The sequence below is a fragment of the Chenopodium album genome, chromosome 3, assembly GCF_948465745.1.
Source record: "Chenopodium album chromosome 3, dcCheAlbu1.1, whole genome shotgun sequence".
In the NCBI taxonomy this organism is placed as follows: Eukaryota; Viridiplantae; Streptophyta; class Magnoliopsida; order Caryophyllales; family Amaranthaceae; genus Chenopodium; species Chenopodium album.
This window is the reverse complement of record NC_137836.1, coordinates 66912474-66932027: the sequence shown is the minus strand read 5'-3', so window position 1 is coordinate 66932027 and position 19554 is coordinate 66912474. Positions and strand designations below refer to the sequence as shown.

General features: G+C 36.8%; 1 protein-coding gene across 1 annotated transcript; it reads right to left on the bottom strand.

Moving 5' to 3' along the window:
- Nucleotides 1-10699: 10699 nt before the first annotated feature.
- Nucleotides 10700-18955, bottom strand: LOC145624055 (homeobox protein LUMINIDEPENDENS-like). The gene is made up of 13 exons (XM_081676991.1): nucleotides 18522-18955; nucleotides 18347-18374; nucleotides 17970-18100; nucleotides 17514-17860; nucleotides 17327-17420; nucleotides 17157-17250; nucleotides 16416-16539; nucleotides 16277-16328; nucleotides 16144-16187; nucleotides 15948-16036; nucleotides 15327-15722; nucleotides 12207-12808; nucleotides 10700-11603 (listed from the first exon to the last, which is right to left on the bottom strand). Exons 1-13 carry the CDS (start codon nucleotides 18693-18695, stop codon nucleotides 10881-10883), a joined length of 2898 nt encoding a protein of 965 aa, XP_081533117.1. The 5' UTR covers nucleotides 18696-18955; the 3' UTR covers nucleotides 10700-10880.
- Nucleotides 18956-19554: the final 599 nt, after the last annotated feature.

Below are 19554 nucleotides of genomic sequence, written 5' to 3'. Positions count from 1 at the left end.
TACTCCAACATCTCTGATGTTTTGTGAGTAATGAATTCTCTTTTAAGGCACTTGTAAAGTCCTTTTGAGTATTCTTGATCAAGCATTCTCACGAAGTCCTTTTAAGGTCTTCCGATATTCTCAATTTTAGTTTGTTGCTAAGCTCGATTGTCATCGAGTTCATTTTCCTCCCACTTGTCGTTTTGGAAATGTGTTACTTTCCAGAAAGACACCACTTATAGCAACAAACACTATGTTCTCAATTAGGTTGTGGAGGTAATGCCCGTGGTCTCACTTGAATGCTTACAAAGAGACATGTATATTGTCTTTGGGTAAAAGTTCATTGTAAAACAAACAGTTAGCTCCCACTTGAGCTATCTTAGCCTTTAATGAGCCATTAAGCTCCCACTCAACCACCTAGCTCTTGCTAAGCCGGTGAGCTCCCACTAAGTCACTTAGCTCCCACTGAGCCAGTGAACTCCCACTGTGGCTAGGAGTTTTAGACATACACTTGAAAAGACATTTAGAAGATAATTCTGTCCATAACTTAATATGGCGTCCTTTCTTATCTTTGACATTTTGTTTAGTATAACATTAATCCTTCGTGCAAATCTTAAGAACTTTATAGGAAGGGATGTGATCCATCATTGTTCGAGTCATTTTTAAATGGCATCGAGGTCTCACACTATGTTCTTTGTGGAGTTATTTATGAAAATTTCAATTTCATAACTTTGTGATGGTCACGCTTGGCTCAAGCAAACATCGCTCGATCTAATCTAGACGTTTTGATATCTTGCCAAGTTGATTTTGTACTTCACTGAACTCTTGAGCTATTCATGTCAAGTTTGTTCACATTTGATGAATATAGCCATATCCTTTCAAATTCTTTGTGAAACGTTGAAGTAATTGAATCCTCTTTAGCCTTCGGAGTCAATTGTCTATACTAAGAACAATAGCTCTTTGCTTTGTCGGTTTCAACAAGTAAGACTTGCTTGTCTTAGAACGATTTCGAATCAAGCAATTATCAAGAGCCTATCTAATAAATCCTTGAGTACGTTCTTGTCGATGTGACATTGCTAAAGATGTTCGGAACATAAATCATGCCCATGACTTGAACTTAGTGAGTTAACCATGTTAGGGAAATGTTTGTTTATAATCAAGCATTCTTGATTCAACGCTTAGATAACCATTATGTCATTCAAATAAATTCGCAACTATTGCTCCTTTACTTTGAATGTGAGTCTTTCCGTGTGTGAACGGATCATTTGCTGATTATGGAACATAATAATAACCATTATTCGTTCCAGCCTTTTTGCTTAAAAGGTCTTTAAACAAAGCATACGACCTTACAACTTATGTAGCTCTTGTTGCTTCATTCTAAGCTTATAAGTCGATAATTTAGCTTAACTTCAATAGTTTGAGGTCACTTTCAAAGTGGAACACTCAAGCAGTATATGATACTTGTGAGATAACGAGTTTCTAAGTTAACTACAATAACATGAACTCATGTGTTGAAATGGAATCTTATTTCTTTTCTTCGTTCCTTGTTTCCTATATTTCTTATCATACAATATCTCATGACCTTACTTTAGGAACCATTTCTTTAAGTACCTTGACTTTTATACTTTGTTAGGAATAATTCAGCATCTAATGCGCCGTAAAACAAAGTTCCATCTTTTCCTTTAATTCACGCTTGAATTACTACATCGATGAGTCCTACTCATTTATGTATCAAGCGAAAAGATATGTTGGTTGTCAAATATTGACAATTTGAGTTTGGAAATAAATACTTCATGTTTTATCAAAACTACCTAGTATTTTGAATACATGATGTCCAACCGTCCTTTCGGACTTTATTATAAAAGTTATTTATGAGAATTGTATTTTAGAAATGCTTTTCCTTTCTCTGAGAACTATCCTCAAAGATTTCCTTTACCAATCATGGAAACAATATTATTTGATTTAGAATTCTATAAATATAAGTGCAATGTATAACCATTTATCAAGAATATAATAAGTTTGAAATTTAAGAGCATTCATGCAAACTTCAATCTTATTAAACGTCTTATCCACGCATTAAATTTGTCCCTATTTGGCGAGAATAAGTCGATTCCAAGATCCAAAGAAACAAAGAGTGGTTAAGCATGTTTTGGCTTGTCTTAACACTCAATCTTCTAAGGTAAGCAACTCTTTGCTAATGGCTCCAAGCCACTCTTGTTTAGATCACTAGTAGAAAAATTCAAAAAGGCAACCCCCTTTTGGCACCGGTTCAAGCCAAACCGGTGCCAAAACCCGGCCCAAAATTGGGCGGGATTAAATAAGTTGGTAAAAGGCACCGGTTCAACTCAAAAAGCAGGTTTTCGGCACCCCTCAAATAGGCAGCGGTTCAAACCGGTGCCTTAGACCGGGTTTGAACCGCTGCCTAATGCTTTTTTTCTACTAGTGGATAATCGTCGCATCTAATGCTCTCATGACGATTTATCTCTTTTGCCTCGACATGTACAGACTCCATCACTCATATCATTGAGTACAACTAAAACCAACATGCACACCCGGTGTGCCTTGCGATCCTCGGAGTAGTGATGGTACATCGCTTTGGCGTAGCCCACCATCACACTCATTCGGTGTGCAAGTGTTGTTTTGGAAAGGAAAGTTTTACTCAATATTATTAGGGACCTAGGTTTTCTATGTTGGTTGATTTAAGTGAACTTAACTAATCATCGCAACATAAAGAAAACCTAAACATGCATCTAACATATCATTCATATATAAGCACAAGCATAAATATATAAAGCATAAGTATAAGATGCACATTGGCAACTAGCATGACCCCTTGAATTATTCAAGTCTTCAAAAGGTCTTCTTTTGCAACTTCATGGCTTTTTCTTCCAAGAACCTCCATCTTCAAGACTTAACCAAATTATACAACTACTAGTATCTACGATTAGGAATAATCTAAATATTAAGATACAAAAATACTAAATGGTACGTAGACTGTATTTAGATTTACAAAAATACATCACGGCACGTAGTCCGTATTTTCTATCATAATCGGGTCCCACTAGTTGCCATTTCATAAAACCTGTAAGAGAATATACATTCCATTCATCCATTCACTACATGTGAATGGCCCATGCATTTTACAACAAACAAGTAATAATGCATTAAACACGCGCGCACACTAGTAACTAATCTAGGTGGTTAATTCGATTAACACGCCTAATTAAAACTAGTCAAAGGTATTTAACCAATTATGTAATTGACATAATTAATAATTGAAGCTCCCACTAAATTCCGCATCCATCTTAATTATCCAATTAATTAAGCCGGTAGAACCCAAAATTTGTCAAAATAAATTTTGCCAACGCCGCTCAAAACCGAGGCCTAGCCTCAAAAATTTTAATTAAAATAAACAAGATTAATTAAAATTAAATAAAAATGCAAAATAAACAAAATTGCATTGCCTTACAACCCGGGGTAAAGTGCCAAGTGTGGGGTTGTGCGCATCGTGCCGCAAGCACGTAGCACATCCACACGCACTCTCTTACCACAACACCAAGCACGCACACACACATTGCTCGTTGCCGCACCATAGCACGCACGCACACAGCCACGGCTGCTGCTGTGCACGCACACACGCACGCACGACCGAGTGATGCTGCTGCTGTGTGCTCTAGCCACGCACATGGCTGCATACACGAGCACCCCTCTTGGCAGCCACATGCGGGCTGCTATGCAGCCCGGCTAGCCAAGGTGGTTTTTCCTCGTTTTGCGTGCCATAGCCTCGAGATTTTGATCCCAATTTTGCGTGACATATTATTAATTCTAAATTGATTTTAGAATTATTTCAATGAGCAAAAAATTGAAAATTTAAACAAGTCTAACTTAAATAAAATATAACAAAGTGCATTCAACCAAAATAATTCCCAAGAACCATTCTTTAATTAAATTGGTTTAACTTGGTGCAACAAAATAAATAAGGCAATTTACCATTATTAATTTAATCAATTTAAATTAATCTTGAGATTTTGACAAAGTAAGAGGGAGTTGGTAAAATATGAACTTTAATGTTCAAATGAAAAATCCAACTACTAACATTTGTGAATCCTTGAAAAATTATATCTTCCAATATGAAGATAAACAAATTTCTATCACAAAGTTTGAAACTTTATGTTTCCAATCAACCAAAATGATTAAAACAACAAAGTTCAACAAATTCATGGAATTTAGTAGCTTTTAAAGTTTCAATCACTTAACACAATGAATCTTTAGCACTTTAGAAGCCTCAAAAACAAAAAAATTTCACACTTAATGCAATTATTTTGCAATTATGTGAAAAATAAAACCAAGCCTTCAAACACAAATTACTACCAAGTAATTATGCCTAAAGAGGTTTAAAATTGAATATAAAATATGTATTGAACCAATTACATAACCACCATAAATATGCAATTAATTTTCAAGATTAGAAAGACTTAAAATTTTTCGTAAAAACGAAAAACCCCTCGAAAAATGCATTTCTGGTCGTTGTTTGGCTAAAAACCGAGTTCTAAAAGGGTGAAACCATTTCCAGAATACCTTTTCCACCCAAAATTCACTATTTTTGGGTCGAAATCTGGGTTCGGGAGCTGAAGTCAGCTCTAATACAAGGTTAAAATAGATAATACGAGCTACTAATCTAATTAGCAACTCAAACCAGAAAAATAAGCCATAAATAACCTTGAAAAACATGATAATAAAAATAAACGAGCGGGGCTCTGATACCGCTGTTGGGGTTTGGTTAGTCCGACTCACCGCGGAAACAACCCTGACCCAAGGAACCACTCGCAATTAATAAAAACATAAAGCATAACAAATAATCACAAAAGGGTAAAATCGGAATTTACCTTTGAAGCGTGCTTCACCCTCAAAGACGGGCTCTTACTTGAAAGCTCGAGCTCCGAAAATACGCGAGCCTCCTACGGAAATCCACCCGCAAAAACTACTAGCGAATTTTAGGTTCGTTACCTCGAGGTTAGCGAGGTCCGACCAAAACCCGAGTATTATATGAGTTTAAAAGTTTTTGCTAATGCAATGCTCTATTGAACTCCTACTCAAGCACTCTTCCCATAAACCCAAGATGGGTATTTATAGGCAAGAAGGAAAGTGGGAATTTCTATCCCATCAATGTGGGATCATGAAATTCCTCAATTTATTTCAAAGCTAAAATAAATTAAATAAGCAAGCAAGTAATAAATCAACAAGTGTCATCATTGTATGTAAAGGGAAGTGAGGACCACTTGGAGAGGAGGGGACCATACTTGCTCCCCACTCTTTCCACTCCTTATGCCACTTGTCCCTCACACTTGAGGACTCCCTCACATGCACTCCCATGGACCACGGCCCTAGCTACCCGGCCCAGCCAAGCCCCGCACATGTGGGCTGCTTGCTGCCAACCTCTTCGGCCAGCACGCCCACGCACGCTTGTACGGGCTGCTGCTGCCGAAGGCTGCTGCTAGTTGCAGCGTGCCGGCAAGCCACGCATTATTTGCGGGCTGCTAGTCGTAGCTTGTTAGCATGCCTCGCACATGGTGCGGGCTGCTAGCTTGCCTAACCCCTAGCACTCGTGGTTCCGATGCTAGGGGTATTTTAGTCATTGTTGATTTATTACTAATTTTGTCGTCTCGTCTTTTACTATGTTTGACTCGACTTCCGACGCTCGGTTTCGACGCTCTAAGCTCGAATTTCTGACGTCTAAATATTTAATACTCGGGCAACGAATTAATTTCTTCCGAATTAATTCGTCGAGTCGGTTCGTTTACTGCTAAGGGTGTGACCCGAAGGGTTCAGTTAAGATTAAGCTGCAATATTAATTATGCATTAAAATTACTGATCGGAAACGGCCTCCACCTAGGCATTCCGATCACTTGACCTTACTGAATATATTAGCTTTCTAATAGTTCTGAACCCACTATCAGAATAATACACTTGTTCGAAGGACACCATTCCTTTCAGCTCCTCCTCCGGAAAACCATAAATCCCTATGAATCTCCTATCCCCTTGCTGTGATGATTTTATTCTCACATCAATGTGATTTTGGGAATAAGAATTAGCGGAAACATATATCGAATTTTTCCACATCAAAGCCAACCCACCCTTCTTACGCTTCCTTCGCCTTCACATTCAACCACAAAAGCAGACTCAAACTTTGTCTTCTGTTTTATTTTTTTCGAACTCAAAAGCCTTCAATTTTGCCTCTGAAAGGAACACCATTTGGGGATATTCAAGAAAAACAATTCTTTTCAACGCATTAATTGTAGGAGTGCCCTCTAACCCCCTACAATTCTAAGAAATAACGTAAATCATTGATCACCGAGAGCCCAAGTGCACGGCTCGCTACACTATCACTGGAGGACATCATAGCTCTTCTTTTATTTTTCTCCACCTCATCTGAGTTCATTCCCCCTAACACCACCTTCTTCATGATTTTTCTTTTTTCACCAGAAATATTCACCTTATTTCCCATGCTATGATCATTGTCTCTCATTGTTCTTTTCAAACTCTTATAAAGGTCTCATTCACACTTTTACTGACTATTTTTCCCCACCTTATTTAACATTCAACTAACACCCAACTAACTTGTTCATCACTTCCTTCACCTTCTCAGAATTTTCGACCCTACTCTCAACACTCTTCTTCGGCTTCGTTACAAACAGATTTTTCGCACAACTCTCTCCTCTCTCTTCCCCATCCTCCCCGACACCCATACTATATATACTTCCATGGAGAAGCTTTTAACCAAGCCCCAAAAGGTAAGATTGGATCTTCAACATCCTTATGCTCATCGAAGTCTTTGAAGCCATGCCCCATTAGCCCGCAATAGAAGCAAAATAAAGGAGGTTTCTCATACTTAACATCGAACGTCTCTTCAATCCCACCTCTTAACTTTAGTCAAACATGTTTGAACAAGGGTTTATGCATGTCAACTAAGATACGAATCTGAATTAACTTATCTATACCAACTTGTGTTGTTGCATCCATCTTAACAAAAAACACCCAGTTTATTTCCAATCTTCTCAACGTTGGCAATGTTTAATCTACCTTTCATAGGGAGATTAACACTAACCCACATCGGTAAATAAAATAAAAAAATAAAAAATAAAAATAAAAATAAAAATAAAAATAAAAAAACAATTTAATATCTGATGGTTTCACCGCATCAGTCGTTACTCCAAGAATCAGAGCATGTTTATCAAAGTGCCAAGGTTGTTTATCAATCACACGATGCTTATCTTTCTAATGATAGAATTGAAATAAGATACTATTTTACCCTATGTTAGAAATGTCCACCCCATGCTTAGGTTGCCACACTCCTTTAATAGTCTCTATGAAAGCATTAACATTACGATTAGTCCAGAGTTTACCTAATAGGGCTAATTCAATTCGAGCATCATTGTCATCTTCTCCGGTATCATCCCAGACAATTGCTTCGTTTGGATCCTCCACAATCAGAGGTTCCTTATGGTAACCGTCCTCAAACTCCTTCTCCTTCAATGCTAGGGTTGTTTGGTCAGAGTCCACCATTGTAACAAAATTTAATAGAGCAGGTAATTGAAAAATCAAAGAACATAATCAAAAAGAGGAAGAAAACTCGATCACAATCGAGAAGAAACCTTGAAAAAAGGAAACCCTAGCCAGAAATTAGCAAAATTAATATAATAAACAAAGAAAGCACTCATGGATATAGTTGGCTTTAGATAAATTCTACAATAATTAAGATGGGTTTTTCGCTAACTTCAATGACAAAATTAAAATTATTATAAAGCAAAGACAAGGTTGAGTATAATATTATTGCAATCCTAGAAAATATTTCACAAAAAAATGATAATGTTATACCTCATACTCCATCTTCCTTTTATGTTTGCACCTTATGATTCATAAACTCTCACATAAAGTGAGCTCATGGTGCAAATAAAAGGGGACGAAGAGAGTACTACCTTTATGGATTGAAAAGATTTTCTCTCTTTAGTGAAACATTAGGGTGCGTAGATGATATTTCACATATTTGAATATCTCATCCTCTTCCATTTATGAGAATGTCGTAGTTTGGACTTACAGTGAGATAGATATTAAATTTTAAATGTTTCATTTAAATTATTGAACATTTCGAATTTTGAAATTTAGAGATAAGTTGAAATATTCATAAAAGCTCCTCTATTCACTTTTTTTTTTATGAGCATCATTTTCCTAAATATCTAAATAAGTCATCTTCTTTAATTGATTCACTTTCTGTTTTTTGGACATACGGTCTTCATTCCTACTTTTTTACCAAGAATTATTTATCTCCTTTTTTTTTTAAGGGAATATTATTTATCTCCTCTAACATCTCTTACTATTTATTAAATTATTATCCTACTATCTATTAAACTCCCCTTACACAATATCTTATTTCATTCAAGTCACCTTCCTAAAATTACGAGTCAATCAAATCAATACGCTTAAAATGGAGAGAATATTGGACATATGTATCAAATATTAAGATAATAGACTCACAATGAAACAGACTTATCCAAAAGTGTGTCCCTCTATGACATATAATGCCTTTATGCTCATTTGGACCGAAAAATACATTAAAAAAAAATTAAAAAAAAAAAAATCTATGTTATTTTGTCCTTCTATGACATATGACGCCTTTATGCTCATTTGGACCGAAAAATACATCAAAATTTTTCAATATTTTATTAATGATAATATTCTTCTTCCTGTTATTTTATAATTAGGGGTCGTTTGGTTGGGGGTATTTGGGAAAGGGAGTGGGAATCAACTACCCCGATTCCCTTTGTTGTTGTTTGTTAAGCATATTCTTTCATTCCCTTTACCCTCTTCATTCCCCCAAATCCCTCTAACTTCATTCCCCGCCCCCTAGGTATTTCCATTCTCATTCCCTACCCACCTTCACACCTACCACATCACCACCTTCACACCTACCAACACCACCGGAAACCAGCCCACCTACATACCTGACCACCGCCACCCCTCCCCCGACCCTCGCCGCCCTCCCCTCCTCCGCAAAATCATCCATAGCCCCCGCAAAACCCTCCCACCACCCAGCCCAGCCCTCCCTATCCCCCGTAAAACCGTCGCCCAGCCCTCCCACCACCCTTGTCAACCCTCGCCACCCCTTCCCCAACCCTCGCCGCATGTCCCCTTTCCCGCAAAAGCACTCCCCTGGCCGCCGTGTCCCTCCTCCGCCACTTCTTAAACCCCTCGTCCGAATTCACTGCCTACAATCGCACCTCCCTCAACCCTCGTCGAGGGTTATCGCACTTCCCCTATCCCTCGAAAACCTTCATCACTGCCCTTGTTCAATTTCGATCTAGGTTTTTTCGAGGCTGAGGAAGGTTTTGCGAGGAGCGGGGACCGCCGGAGAAGGGAGGTGCAGGGTGAGGGAGGTACGGCGACTGGTTTGGTGGTGCTTCGGTGGTGGTTTGGTGGTGGGAACGTTGGAGAGTGAATGTTATAGGTGGTTGTGTGGTGGTGGGACTGGTGTGTCTCATTCCCTTTGTTTTTAAAACAAACAACACCCCAAATTTTAGGTATTTTTATTCAATTTCTTCTCTTTCCCTTTGTTCCTTCCATTCCGATTACCCCGTGCGAACCAAACGGCCCCATAGACTGATATACTACATACAACATATGCATTATACTCCTATAGTTCTATCTAAACCAACTAGCTCTCCCTTCAACTTATGAGCTTTCTCATTAATGGTAAAGCAAGTGCAGAAGAAAAATATTTCTGTCATCTTGTTGCAAGAAATTTTTAAGTGCAAAATAAGAATAATTCTCATTAATTGTGAAGAAATTGGTTTATATTGTTGTTGCACATATATCACTAACTTAATTTCCCTTTTTTTTTTTTTTACGGGAAAACACGGATCAACTTTAATCATTCAAAGAGTCAAAAACAACGGAATCCGACACACACGTCAGGACTTCCTCAATCCACACTCTCATCTCATCAAAGCTCCTACTAACAAAAGCAGGTCTATGAGCAACTCCATTGCCAATCCTACCAATATGGGCGAAACTAATCGAATTACACCTCGAAGACAAAACCAGAATATCACTAACAACACGGCCAAAATCAGAGTTTTCAACCTTCCTGGACTTCAAGTGATGAATGAGCTTCAAACAGTCGGACTCTAGAATTAGCTTAGTAATGCGATTAAAACAATTAGCTTATGTTTAAAAATTAGCTTAGTAATGCCCGATTCAATAGCAATAGATAATTTCCCAATTGCTACTTGATATGTTTATTAAGGCGATAAACTTGTATTTTCGCTAAAAAAAAAAAAAAAAAAAAAAAAAAAAAAAAAAAAAAAAAAAAAAAAAAAAAACATCTCTTGATTGCACTTTATAACCATGTGTAAATAAAATTTGGAACGATTTTAGAAATATAAGCCCAGAAGCTCAAATTAGTCATAGTTCTCAAGATAATCAATAAAAGGCAATTTGATACGAAAGTCCAAGTCTTTTTTGTTTCCTCGTTTAATATCAAACAAATATTGGGCTTTTGTCAGTTTGTATCACTTTTACTTTTTTTTTTTCCCCTTATTTTCATGTACTGTTTTTAGTTGATTATTTCATTACACAAAATTCAGCAGTCTTTTCACGTAAAAATGTCGAATAGAACACTTACTCTACAAGAATATGAAACGGGTTGTGTTAAAAGTCTCAAGAATTCCTAATCAAATGGAATTGCCATATTAGAAATGTGTTTCGGATCCGTGGTCGAAGGTCCATGACTCTAAACTGTCAAACAAAATCTGCTCTCATCCGAACTTTTCCGGGTACCTTTGGTATAACAAGAATAGCCAACCTATGCACAGAACAACAAAGCCATACAAGCCAATACAAAGTCGTTATCGCCTCCGGTCACCACTATTCCAACGCCGATTAACACTACCACCACCACGCCAATTTTGGTTCCTACTAAGCCTATCAGGAGGTCCATATCCTCTTTCCCTATGCTCAGGGTAACTCCACCCATGGCCATGATGATGCTCGGGTGGGTACCTTACTGGGCCAGGGCTATTCTCTGGACTCCATGATTCATATCCTTTATGACCACCCATGTGGTAATCATTCCTCTCCCGTGGGGGGCCTGGTTGGCTGCCCGCCATAGTCGGATTATATACATTTTGACTTACATGATTAGAGAAAGGCGTGTGGGACAAACCATGCCTAGCTTTTACCACTCCCTTGTTACTACCTTCAGAAATCAGATACTGCTCTGTTAGATGATGTGGATGTGAATGTGCATGTGCGTGTGCATGCATTTGTGACTGTGAAAGTGCAGGTGATGGCCGGGAATATGAAGGCATTGGTGGGTTTTGATTCGGGGCAGGGGGGAAATATGTCGGTTGATACTCGGGTATGAGAGTTTGAGAAGGATGGTGCTGAGGTAATGATGTGATTACAGCAGATGCTGCGGACGGAAACTGGGGCTGCAAGCCGCAGTTATTCTGAGGCCTATCCAAAGTAACAACAGCAGCTGCTACTGGGAAGACTGCCATAGTATCCTGAATTTCCATAGCACATTGGGAAAACGGATTCTTTGCAGCCTCTGTTGTAGTCCATCCACTCTGCAAATATACGTAAAACATATAATCTTAGTATATATCACTCTCAGGAATTTATGCAAGTAATGTATTGAAACTTAATCAAGAATATTAGGCAAATTTGGGAAGAATCATTCACATTTAATGAAATTTCATACTGTGCAGATGTTAATATCAAAATTTCTGTTAACTAATCGCATTTTAGTTGACAGATTTAATATTTTTTGGGCAGATAGGACAGCTAGACTTAGATGTTAAATGATTAAGAATTTGCCAACTCCATTAGTTTTATCCCTTAATAACATGTAGGATCTTATATAAGGAAAAATATGTGTAAATAAGCAGATCTTGCCCTGGAAAATTAATTGATATCAATAATTTAAAGAAGGGAAGAAGAAAAAAAACAGTTTTTTTATCTATATATATTTGAGAAATAAAAATATTGGATGAGCGTGGTAAACATTAAAAGATATAGGTGAAGGCATATAAATTAGATTGTTTGTAATAAGATGAAAAAGACATTTTGAGGTGGAATGACGCCAAGAACAAGTTAATTATTAAATTGTCAAAATCCATTTCAAGATAGAGAGGTGAGAGTATAGTGATATGAATACAATTGTCACGCACCGGACCAAGATTGGTGGAAGGCGTCGGAGAGGGAAGAGAAACTTCAAATCTGCTAGGTGGGGTTGGAGATGGAAGAGAGACTTCAACATTCCTGGTAGGAGTAGGAGTTGGCGAAGGAAGAGAAACTTCAACTTTCACTTCCTCAGGCTTCTCAGAAGCTTGCCCATTTAACAATGCTGCCCCTCCATTCGACTTAAGCAAGCCAAGGAGTTTCACAGTATCCTCACTTGACAGCCCGCTTGCTTGACCAGAAGTCAAGGCAAAAACTAATTCTGGGTTTTTAAGCAGAACTGCTAGGAGCTCAAGATCAGGCTCAGCCTGTGAGGAGGTGGCGGGATCAACTGGAGCAACTGTGGGATTTTGACTTTCAACTGAAGTAACTGCTGTATCTGCACCTTCAGCATCAGGCAATTGATCAATGGGTATTTCTGGGGTTAAGGTATCATCATAGTCCATCTCAACATCCCATGGCTCCTTTGGGTTTGGTGGGACATCTTGAAGCGTTCGATATGTGGTTTCCTTTTCCCGGTGGATTCGATTCCTCTGAACCTCCATTTCTTTGCTGTTTTCTCCATTGCCAATTTCTGCCACGAGATGAACTTCTGCAGGAACGGATAAAACAACAGAGCATCACTGTCACCATGAGTTCACTCGGTAGGCATAAACAATCCATACAGAAAAAAAAATAAATAAGCTGCATACAGTCCGACTATGTAAAGCAAGAATCAATCAAAAAAGCTGATTTCCAAAACAATTCCGCAAATCATCATATATCCCAAGAGGAACTGATCGTTGCACCATAACCAAACAGGAAAGAAAATTACGTTGTCAGTGTCACTGACCAAATAAAACTGAACGTCTGAAATAATAGTTGACTTGTTTGGACATTTTGAAAAGGATAAACTTTTTAGTAACGTTTGATTATTCTTATAATTTTATTTTACCTATTTGCAATCTCCCCAATCTTCTTTCCTCCATTATTTTGATACAGTTGACATAATTTTTTAGTTTTTTTTTTTTTTTTTTTGTTATTATTTTTTATATTTTTTTAAGATTGTAGATATAAACTTCATGCAAAAGCTTTGATCAATGCAACTCTGTATACGATTTTTCTCAGGGAATATATCTCATTTGATAGCTTGGAGTGCTAACTCAGTTCCAGGCTACATACTGTGTGCACAGCATTGCCATTGTTATTGTCATCAATGCAAATTATACGAGATTCTTTTGGTAAAAACTGACTGTCAAATCTACTAGTCATCATTCCTTTGTGACAACCTTACTGATAATAGATAAAATTTGACCACCAAAAGTCGCCTTCCAAATATTTACATGACAATGCCTCAAAAGACCAAGTGTAAGTTCAGTCACCAGTCTTCATTTGTCTGTCAAATAACAGTATAACAGTAACACTAGGCTATAACCACAAATTCGGCTCCAAAGCCAAAAGGCACGCATCAGGAGCATCTTATCATTGTTCCATCAACAAGAAAAATTCAGACAATAAGAAAGTTATTGGAAATATTGCCTGCAAATACAAGGTGGCTGCTGTAAAGGAAGTTTGAATCTTTAATATAAATGGCACGAAACTGTTAATGAGATCACAAGTTCCCATCTGTTGCCTTTTTATGATCACTGCTCTACTAGGAGGATAAAGGGGAAATACGAGCAATAATGAAATGACTCAAACCATAATAAAATACAATTTGTTCAGCCCATCTTTATAGTGAGAGCAATTGAGTCGCTTCACTTGAATAATCAGCAAAAACAACATTCAAACTGTTGATAGTTCCATGATTAGGTCACAACACTCAGCTAACACACCAACTGAACCAATCATTAATACTTCATACAACATACACGAGTTTATGCATTCATGTAATGTGTATACACTCCCATATATCCTATAGTAAATTTGATCACCACTATCGATTGAAACTTTTTTTTTTGAAGAAGAAGAAGAAATCGCTTGTAACTTTTAAATGCTACTTTATTAACAATTGTTAATAATCTTCACTGAATGTAAAAATAAAAAATAAATAAATAAAAACCCACTTACCTAAAGTCTAATTTATCTCATCAAATCTTAATTCCTACCTACGCTACTAGAAATCCTATTAAGGCTGTAGGGAATCCACCGCAGATCCCTTACACTATTGGAAATCTGAGTCTCACCTTTTACCCTACACAATACTTTAAAAACCAAATTAGCTTCAAATCACAACCTACAAAAATGAGTGAACTATGTTTAAATTCAGAAGGGAAAAAAATTGCATATTAAATACAGGAGGAAAGTAGGCCCCTGTATCTCAGATTAAACTTGCTTTATTTCTCAACATATCAAAACTTACGCAGCCCATATATGAACCTTGTAAAAATAGATTTGTTCCATGAAAGTTTAATCCAGCATTTCAGGGGGCATTTATACCCATGCATTTGGTTTATAGGGTTTAAATAAGACAAACATTATTTACTTTAACAATTGTCATCCCACAAATAATAGTTTAAAGACAAATCATGTGTTACAATTCATATATCAAGAAGCACGGCAATTTTGATAAATTGATGGTAATGGCGTAATACTCTTTGATAGTCAAAGCAAATTTCAGGGTTAAATTTCAGACACTAATTCCTTGCTACATCAATTATAGTACATCTTTCACCAAGCAACACACACAAAAGGGATAGCAAGGCAAATGTTAGGATTGCAACCAATTAAAGCTGGAGGGGAGTTCAGATGATTTTCCATTCTACCATTCTATGAACTAAAATTTTTGAGGGGAAAAAAGCCTTTGTATATAACTCTTTGTGACTACTCCAATACCTGTACCATGTTCTATACATCATAAATAGAGCTACAACTAAAATCTAAAGAAAACCCACAACTAAATCACAAATACATTTTTGCCTTTGATTATATAAAATCATGGGGATAGAGAATTGTAAAACCATTGTTTCTCATCTGAAAGAGTTTCCCAGATAACCAATATGACGATCCTTATATTATATCCTTAATTGAAGAAATTCTTAAACAGTTACTGTCCAAAAATGAGTGCCATTTGAGAAGTGATCTGAAAAGGAAATAAAAGAATCCAACAACAAAACTTGAAGAAACTGTACCTGGGGGTGCCAACCAAGGGATTTGAACCCTCCGGCACTTTTCCAGCAAAGATTCTTTCTGGTCAATAGCTGGCTTCTGTTCAGGAACAAATTCTGCCTGTTTAATACTACTCTTTGGGGGAAGCAACCTTGCTTTTTTTTGCGCTTCAAGCTTGGGACGAAGATAAGCTTCTGATGCTGAAAGCAAATCATTAGTGAGTAAAGAAGGTTTCTTGGGACCTTCGGTTTTCCTTTTGCTGCTCTGCATAAATTGAGCGCGCATTTTTGCCTTCTGTATTTCATCAGCTGTAATAGGACGCCTTTGATTGGCAGCCACTGCTTTAATGGGCTGACTATTACTGGCTGATTTTTGGCCTGGTTGTTCAACAAGCTGAACCTTTCTGCGTTCTTTAATATCTGTAAAATAGCTAAGGAATGTGTAGATCATCTAAATAGCATATGCTGAACTGGACTTGCTACTCACGATACTAGAAACTGTTCTTGAGCTTAATCATGACAGGATTCTTACTGTCAAGAGTGTCAACCCTACATCACATAGCTCTCTTATAACAATGTTTCGAAAGAATGCTAGAATATAATTGTTACAAAAATAAAAATAAAATACAATAATAAAAAGGATACGAGCAGTTGATGTCCCCAGCATGAGCTTCTTATTAGATTCATCCGAAGATGCTGTGAGCAGCTTCATTGCTTCAATAGATTCCACTTTCCTAAAAAAACATCATATGTCAGTCCAGTCAATCTTTGTAAAATAAAGTAGAAACATTGGGCTAATCAAGACTCAAGAGGAAGTTAGTTAAATGCACAATTTAATTACCTGGTATCATCTGGACCCAGATATGAGGTAACTAACATGTCATCCTGTTCAAACAGAAATAAGCAATAAAAATGTCATAAAAGTACATGAACAACCTTTGAACAAGCAACAATTCTTATTACATTATACTCACAGAAGCATCAACAGAAGACTGCCATGAATAATCTCCAACTAGTTCACCAAACCTAAACATAATTCATATTCCACGTTATAGAAAAGTAAAAAGCAATATAAAACAGGTGATATTTTTTAAGCTGATGCAGGAAGCATACCTTTGAGTCAGGTCTGTATCTTGCTCAGTGGCAGCTCTAATGCCATTAGATTTCTTTAAAGCTTGGCTTTTGACAAACATTTTGCTCCACTTTGACAGGAGAACTCTTGCCCTGTTTGATATATCTGATCTTCTAATCAGATTAATATGAATTGAAAAGAACAGGAAGCAGTGCAAAATAAATTTAAAGCATACAAGAAAAATATCAAAGCAGAATTCTACAAAAGTTACAAAAAAAACAAAAGTTAAGACACGAAAAAATGATACATATACACTTGTAAAAAATAACGTATAATCTCACTCCCATTAATCCACCGAACAAAAAAATTTCAATTGAAAAAGACTTCTGTAATTATATAAAATAGTTAAATCAATCAAATTGTAAGAAAAGTAATATTCCAGTTATACTAGGTGTGCATGTAACCTTGTCATTACTCATTACTTCATTACACATCCCAATAAGAAAAAATTAATACCCAGAACCCCAACACCCAATCTAGGTACCAGATTCTGAGCAACAAAAACTGCTCAATGCTAGAGTATTGGAAATTCAGCACATACATGGAAAACCATCATCGTTAAACACACACACCCACAAAAATAAACACAATAGGCACCATGTTAACATAACAACTTGATGATGGTACTAATTATGCTTCCATTCATACACACTGTAATGCCTTTTTGCAGGAATATATAAAAGCAGCATCAGCAGGGAATCAACAGGAAGAGAAGCACAAACCTGGCACTCGGTAGAAACGTAATTTGTTGACACCTTGGAGTATTGCTGACATGTGAGCAGGGAGAGCTTTATTCAAGGGCAAATGACAAAGAACCTACATAAGCACATAAGCACATTAGTTTAACCTCTAACAAGAAACCAGAGAGGTCTGTAACAACATAAAATTAAACCTTGAGAACAGCAGAAATAACACTCGTTTGCTCTTCCGTAGCAGCTTGACTCAACCAAGTAGCTAGAATCATGACACCACCTTTCGTCAAAAACCTACAGCCATACAAAGAGCAGCTTAGTCACAACAGAACTATGATAAATTCAAACACAAAAGTCCTATGTAGCTGATGGTTGATAAGCAATTACCAGCACAAGATTGTAGGATTTTCTATCTGCAAGATCCAATCCATCAATTTCACCTGACCAGAAAAGGTTTCTTCTTTACACATAGAGCTGAAAATATTTTCAACAAAATCTTTTTCAGACTCGCCTAATCCTGGCAAACCTTCATCCTGATTTGAACAAGAAGGTGCTTCCTCAACATCAGGACCAATGGAGCTCAGCGGAGTAGTATCTATGGGCAGCATAAGGTCAGAATCAGCAGATATAATATCTTGTAGTTCCTTGTTACCATTCGCCCTAATCGCTCTTTCTCTAGATAACCGTACCAATTTCCTCACTCTAGACCGCTGACTAGCAAAATACTCCCTCACCTATTATTACATTAAATAACACCGATCACAATCCAGTTCAAAGTACAAATCGTTCTGTCTCAAGAAATGCAGCTTACTCAGTGCTAATATAAATCCCATTACACGATACCTGTGTGACTGTTAGTCCAAAAAGAGCACCAATCTCCCGAGATTCCTTTTTACTGATAGCATCTTTCATCGAAAAAACTGCTTGCATATATTGCAAAGCCTTCGGATTTAACAAATCTCGAGGCCTTTTTCCTGCAACAAGGTTTCAAATTTCACATTAACAATGTACAATCAGTATAACTTCATACACCATTACAAGATAACACGGTCCAGTGATCACAGATTGAAATGCTTTACAAATTACTCTTCCAACAAACAATAACTCAAACAAATACACACATTCAACAAATGTTCGAATGATACAATTACGAATAAAGATCAATCACATGAAAATTAATCAATATTAACAATAAACTAAGAAAAGGTCATAAATCTTACCAATATTTATAGATAGAGCCCCAGCTGCCTGCACTCACACACACAAAATAAAATCATCAAAAAAAATATGCTAAGCAATGAAAAGAAAATGAACGCATTTGATTCAAATCCTAGGGTTCATACATTCCCCCCCCCCCAAAAAAAAAGAGAGAGAGAGAGAGGAGAGAGAAAGAACCATTTCTTGAGAAAGAGGGTTAACACCAGTGAGTTTGCATTGAGTGACGACGACGTTGCGAAGTTGATCGATCTGGGTATGAAAAAGCTGCTTCTGTAATTCCATTCCCTTCTGAACCGACTCCATGGAAGACCCAATATCAATTTCTGAAGGATAATCCTTCAAAACCTCCATATCTACGAAATTGGGGGGGAAATTGGGGAAATTAAGAGTTTAATTTTGCTTTGAGCTTAGATTGTGAAGATTTGATGGATTGCAGACATTGAATTTCTTGGAAGGAAAAAAAAATTAGGGTTTTTGCTCGACTGTTTTAGGGCAGGTAATTTGCTTTCTGAATGTAGTTTGGTGGGAAGTATACGATTTCTTCGAGGGGGTTGCTAGGAGAAATGATTAGGCAAGAGAAGCACGAAACTTTTCTAATCCGTATTAGGATTGACAAGTTTCCCCCGGTTTATTAAAATTCGACTCAACTCATCTTTAATCAGAATACTCCCTCCGTTTCAATATGATAGTCCCACGTGGAATCTATCACATAAAATAAGAAAAAGAAGAATATTTGGAATCTAACATTAAAGTAAAAAACAATTCATAAATAGTTTTGCCTTATTTAAACTTTTTTTGTTTTTTTTAGAAAACCGTCAAGTATAATTGCATAATTTAAGGGAATAATTTTTTTATTTAGACTCATGTCATCAATGCACAATCATTAATTTAACCAATCATAATTTAATATGTATAAAATAGGAAATAAAAACTAAGTTAAAAGTAGAATACATTCAATTTGGGTAGATCTTTTTGAAACGCCCAAAATAGTATATGGGACTAACAAATTGAAACGGAGGGAGTACTATTTAGTAAAGAACGATTTGTTAAATTGGTGTTAAAAAATAAAGAAATTATTAAAATAGTGTTCACTTTAAAATATTTCTCAAAGTAGTGTTCACGTAGAATTGAAAAACTTTAAATCTTATTTTTATCGCTTCGTATTTAAAGTCTAAATAAAAAAATCATTGGAGTCTCAATATTATTCTCT